The sequence below is a fragment of the Carassius auratus genome, unplaced genomic scaffold (assembly GCF_003368295.1).
Source record: "Carassius auratus strain Wakin unplaced genomic scaffold, ASM336829v1 scaf_tig00015984, whole genome shotgun sequence".
NCBI lineage: Eukaryota > Metazoa > Chordata > Actinopteri > Cypriniformes > Cyprinidae > Carassius > Carassius auratus.
Window position 1 is genome coordinate 164916 of NW_020524640.1, and position 6158 is coordinate 171073.

The following is a 6158-nucleotide window of genomic DNA, read 5'->3' on the forward strand; positions in this document are numbered from 1 at the left end:
ACACTGCAAGTATACTTACACGTTTTCTTTTAGTGTACTCTGAATAAACTACTAGTTTAGTAGTTTTATACAGCAAGTTTTCTTTAAGTGAACTCACCATCATACTTGTAGATTACTAATAAATATTGTTTTTGCTCCTTTAGTGTACTCACAGTAAACTACTAGTTTAGTAGTTTTAGACTACAAGTTTACTAATTATGTATTGCTTTTGCTCCTTTAGTGTACTCTCAGTAAACTACTAGTTTAGTAGTTTTAGACTACAAGTTTACTAATTATGCATTGTTTTTGCTCCTTTAGTGTACTCTCAGTAAACTACTAGTTTAGTAGTTTTAGACTACAAGTTTACTAATTATGCATTGTTTTTGCTCCTTTAGTGTACTGTCAGTAAACTACTAGTTTAGTAGTTTTAGACTACAAGTTTACTAATTATGCATTGTTTTTGCTCCTTTAGTGTACTGTCAGTAAACTACTAGTTTAGTAGTTTTAGACTACAAGTTTACTAATTATGCATTGTTTTTGCTCCTTTAGTGTACTCTCAGTAAACTACTAGTTTAGTAGTTTTAGACTACAAGTTTACTAATTATGCATTGTTTTTGCTCCTTTAGTGTACTGTCAGTAAACTACTAGTTTAGTAGTTTTAGACTACAAGTTTACTAATTATGCATTGTTTTTGCTCCTTTAGTGTACTCACAGTAAACTACTAGTTTAGTAGTTTTAGACTACAAGTTTACTAATTATGCATTGTTTTTGCTCCTTTAGTGTACTCACAGTAAACTACTAGTTTAGTAGTTTTAGACTACAAGTTTACTAATTATGCATTGTTTTTGCTCCTTTAGTGTACTCTCAGTAAACTACTAGTTTAGTAGTTTTAGACTACAAGTTTACTAATTATGCATTGTTTTTGCTCCTTTAGTGTACTCTCAGTAAACTACTAGTTTAGTAGTTTTAGACTACAAGTTTACTAATTATGCATTGTTTTTGCTCCTTTAGTGTACTCTCAGTAAACTACTAGTTTAGTAGTTTTAGACTACAAGTTTACTAATTATGCATTGGTTTTGCTCCTTTAGTGTACTCTCAGTAAACTACTAGTTTAGTAGTTTTAGACTACAAGTTTACTAATTATGCATTGCTTTTGCTCCTTTAGTGTACTCTCAGTAAGCTACTAGTTTAGTAGTTTTAGACTACAAGTTTACTAATTATGCATTGCTTTTGCTCCTTTAGTGTACTCACAGTAAACTACTAGTTTAGTAGTTTTAGACTACAAGTTTACTAATTATGCATTGCTTTTGCTCCTTTAGTGTACTCTCAGTAAACTACTAGTTTAGTAGTTTTAGACTACAAGTTTACTAATTATGCATTGCTTTTGCTCCTTTAGTGTACTCACAGTAAACTACTAGTTTAGTAGTTTTAGACTACAAGTATTCTTTAAGTGGACTTAACATCACAGTTTACTAATTCTTTATTAGTTTTGCACTTTAAGTACACTACGATATTTAGGTATTAATTATTATACTTTAAATATACCTTTAATTGCACTTTAAATTATAAGTTCTCTTGTACATTATCAGTGGACTACACAAAAATTCACATACTCAGAATTATGAACATAAGTTATCTTTATAAATCAATAATTTCAAACAAATCTATTGTATAGGATTCCACATAAACTTAAAATAACAATGACACTCACATTATACAGTTTCAAAACAAAACAGTAAACACAATGTTTACGGTAGTGTCATAAAAGATATCAGTTCCTAAAGAAACTACAAATCCAAACAATAATTGTTCAATATATGACAACAAAAAATTTTGATTCAAATGGGCTTCTTTGTAGTAGCTCGCTTGATGTAGTTTTCGTTGTTGCATTTTTTTCTTATGATGCGTCTCACATCTTGCATGGTGATGTCAGGGAACTTTGACAGAGCATGGTCTGTGAGTTAAAACACACACACACATACACACACACAAAAACACAAACACACACGCAAACAGAACAAAATAAAACATAGTTTATATTTTTTTATACATCATCCAGAATTAACACAATAAAACAGTCAAAGTAGCATGTAGTGATATGCAATTCAAGTTTCTAAAAACTAATGCAATAATTTCTATATTTAGCAACAGACAGCTGAAAATGACCTTTAAATGTCTAACTTTACATAAATTAAGATTATTTTTGGGGCATCATCAAAGGGGTCTTGGTTCTTTTGTTTCCTCCATTGTGTGATTATTTTCTTTTTTTTTTCTTTTGTGACATTCACAAATCCATACTGAAGATCCCAAATTAAACTTTTATGGATTAGAACTTTTCACAAAATGTTTGGAATGTTCCTTTTTGATCCATGTTGGAGGTGACAGTAATTTAACACAATCACTGTCACCTCCAACGTCGAACATCAATTTGAAAAGTGAAAATGTCCGAGAAATGTGTAGGAATTTATTTCGTTTTAAAAATGAAATTTCCCTTAAATTAAAAACACTCACCAAATATAGCATCAAGTTTTGTGCTATCAAGCCGTGGCTTTGATTCCACATCTTTGTGTGCCCCTGACTGTCTTCCTGTCAAGCTTGAATGAGACAGGGTTTCCCTTCCATAGACAAGCACGGCAAGGTCCCCGATGTATACTGACGGATTTGCCGTCCGCAGAGAGTTAAGCTTTCGCTTGGGGACCTTGACATCACAGCCTGGCATGAGAAACACCTGAAAAATAATTGTCAGTTTGCAATTGTTGATACATTGTTGTTAGACACTAAACTAATGAAATGATAATGAAACACATTCCCTGGGATATATATCTATTCTTCATCTGTGCATTAATGCAAATAAACCAAGTTTTTATTCCCCAACCAAATAGGAAATCTGAGATACATTACCACATTTCCCAATAAAATGAACTAGGGTGCAAAATGCTCCTGTGCAATGTAAGATCCTGTTTAAATCCTGTCCACACTGCTTTTCCACAGCATTAAACATTTAATTGGGTAATATGGGAATGCTTCCTATATTTCCTGTGGTCAGGCAATATTCATAATAACCACTTATCACGCACATTCACCATGCAATTGAACATGCAGATTTTTCAGGTAATGTTTATAATTACTGCCAAGTTGATTTACTGGGACATTGTATAATCACCTTCCCACATGGACCGTAACACTTGCATGTGTGGTACTTACCATATCATCAGACAACACTTGAGGAGAAACAGATGCAGAGTCTACTGATGTTGAAGGTGTTGCAGAAGTGGATGCAGTAGGTGAGGTCTGAAGTGTTATTTGTCCAATCACTTCTTTCAACTTCGTCACTACTGTGGGAAGCTCTGTTAAAAAATGGAGATATAAATGATTATAAGAAAATTGTGAAAAGGCCTCATAACTGCATGTTGACACAAATGCCAAAATAAATCACTACTCACAACAAAATGTTTTTTAAAACATTTAAATATTATTCAAAATAAATACTGATTAAATCACTGCCATTCACCACACTTGTTTGCGCTTTGTATAATATTAAAATGGTTTAATTTGAGTTACGTTTTGGTAAGGAACACTGTTAGTTGCAGCAGTCACTTTGCTATAGCAGCCATACATGCTGCAATGCTTCAGATTTATAGAATGTGGTATTTGTAAGTATTTTATGAGGTTGCACGTGTTTAACCCTAAACACAACTACCTTTTAAATGTATTGCTTTTAGCTGCATTTTCATTAAGTTTAGTAAAGTGAGCCCACACTTTCTGTAGTTTTGCTCTGTCAGCCATGACTGTAGAGCACAAAATGTAAACACACTGTTGCAATGTCAAGTTGTGTGTTTGCGTTCAAAGGGCAGATTATTATTATTTTTTAATTCATATAATTACCTCTCATGGCATCAAGTATCTCTTTAATGTTGTCTTCTTTTAGCCTCCTGTTCTCTCTTTTAAGTTCCTTCATTTGCTGTTGTACCTTACTCCAGTTTCTCTCAAGTATGTCCTCATCTGATGAAAACTCATTTTCGATAGCTGACTGGAACACAAAGAGCAAAAAGAAAAGAAAAAGAAAAAAAGGTTTCCACTAAAATTGGCAAATCTTAAAATAATTTACCTGGAAAGAAGTTTGCTTTGCCATCAGCTCCTTCTTCAGGTTTTCAATCATTTGGTCTGCTGCCTCTTTTGGGGTACATGTTGTCTTTTTACACTTTTGCTATCAAAATGACAATTTGAAGTTGTTCAATACCAGGGATTCAATTCAAATTGATTTGTATAGTGATTTTCAAAATATAATTCCAAAGCAGCTTTACAGAAATGCATGTTTGTGTTACAATTAAAGCAGAGTAATATATTGCTTCATTATAGCAATGGACATTTGTATTTGTCCTAGATTCACATACAGATGTATTTATCCATAATTACCTTTTTTTTGGGCTGTTCATTCTCCTCTTCTTCTACATCCTCCATCAACCAACTGTTTGGCTTTGTCTTCCTCCTCAGTGTTTGTTTCCAGATGTCTTCACCCTTAATGAACTGTTCCCTTTTCTGGCAGAGATCACTATAGTTGTCTGTCAAAAAAAGTTGTGTGTATGAAAAACTGGGTTCTCCACTGTTCCTAAAAGACAGTCTGTGATATTTTTTTTTGCTTGTTTACTTATGTCTAATCCGTCAAGATTAGTGATGCAAACCTTAATTAAAATATTAAAGTTAACTTACCACCGAACATTAAAACCTTTGCAGGAAAAGGGCTGGACAATTTTTCTTTTTTCTGCCTTTTTTCCCACTTCACACTCATCCATCCATCATCTTCATCCTCGAGTGTGGGACATTGTGTTATAATTTTTGAACAATTTTGCTGGTCTTCAGTACTCATCCAGTCAGTTTTACCCACTTCCACGCTCTTGTCCTTGAAATAATAAATGGCAAATGCCATTGTTTAGTGTTGTGACTGACGGATTTTCTTTATTTTTATTTTTGCTTTGCAGTGTTTGTTTCTAACAATAGGTCGTGTTGTTAATTAGGCATGTGCGCGAACGGATCACATGACTAAATATCACGACACCCGGTTACAAATAATTTTTTTTTAAAAAATCGGAGATGCATTTTGTTGATGCAGGTGTTTGCAAGATAAATAATGGCAAAGCGTGCAGGACCTTACAAAAGGTACTTGGAAGATTACTCAGAAACAATTCCAAGGAGAACCAGGTTCAGATGGATTGAAAATGACATATGGTAAGGCATTTTGATTTTTAAAGTCGACATAAAATTTTATTTTTGTAGCGAATGTTATAATCTCGTGGTGAAAATTAATCCGAACAAGTACACACCACACATTGCCGTGGTAATCTTTAATCAAAATCTGATAAGTTATTTCCGGTCTGGAATGGCGTTCCTTTTCTAATAACGTCAGTTTGACAGCTTGGCTTGAAAACGCTTAACCACTCCCCTCAAACCATTAGTCTGCTATGAGCAGAGATGGAGACGAGGATCAATCCATGCCATCCTTATGTTCATAAACATTGTTCGCTAAATGTCTTGAGAACTGAATTGTATTTTTGAAATTCAATAAAAAATATACGAATAAAATAAATAAAGTTCAGATATTTTTGCTCTTTAAACCTTTTTTGTTACACAATCTTCCCCACCCAAGTTACACCACGAAAACATCGAACGTTAAGTCTTCACATTTTTTTGATAAACCACAAGGGTAGGCCTAGGAGCAATATGGTATGGGTCTTGTAATCTATTATTTGGCTGTAAATAGTAGGATCATTGAAATGCCTACCCACACACATTAAAATAATTTGATACATTGATTGATTATAAGTGACAGTTGTAGTATTACCTTTCTTTAAAAAATAATAAGTAGTACAATCACGAAAGACAAATTTATCACAATTTCTAAAAAACAAATAAGCTGCACAACTGTTCAACTGATAATATTCAATCATCTTATTAGAATGATTTCTGAAGGATCATGTGAGACTTAAGACTGAATCAGGGTATCTTCCCTGATTAGACTGGAGTAATGATGCTGAAAATTCATCTTTGACATCACAGGAATAAATTACATCTAAAATACATTAAAATATATTATTTTGAATTGTAATAGGCTAATATATTACAATATTTAATATTTTGAATTTCTTTCAAAATTTAATTTTAGAATTTCTTGGCAGAGTGAA

The 6158-nt window shown here is 32.9% G+C and overlaps 1 protein-coding gene across 1 annotated transcript; it reads right to left on the reverse strand.

Moving 5' to 3' along the window:
• Positions 1–1715: 1715 nt before the first annotated feature.
• On the reverse strand, positions 1716–4709 carry LOC113074998 (uncharacterized). Its single transcript, XM_026247714.1, has 6 exons — positions 4396–4709; positions 4088–4186; positions 3865–4009; positions 3184–3326; positions 2491–2707; positions 1716–1933 (listed from the first exon to the last, which is right to left on the reverse strand). The coding sequence occupies exons 1-6, from the start codon at positions 4438–4440 to the stop codon at positions 1818–1820; spliced, it is 765 nt and encodes a 254-aa protein (XP_026103499.1). The 5' UTR covers positions 4441–4709; the 3' UTR covers positions 1716–1817.
• Positions 4710–6158: the final 1449 nt, after the last annotated feature.

Coding starts and splice junctions, on each gene's coding strand:
- LOC113074998 (XM_026247714.1), bottom strand. CDS start 4,440: ATGGAGGATGTAGAAGAAGAGGAGAATGAACAGCCCAAAAAAAAG. Junction 3,327..3,864: donor GATACTTGATGCCATGAGAG/GTAATTATATGA, acceptor ATTTTTTAACAG/AGCTTCCCACAGTAGTGACG. Junction 1,934..2,490: donor AAAACTTGATGCTATATTTG/GTGAGTGTTTTT, acceptor TTTAACTCACAG/ACCATGCTCTGTCAAAGTTC.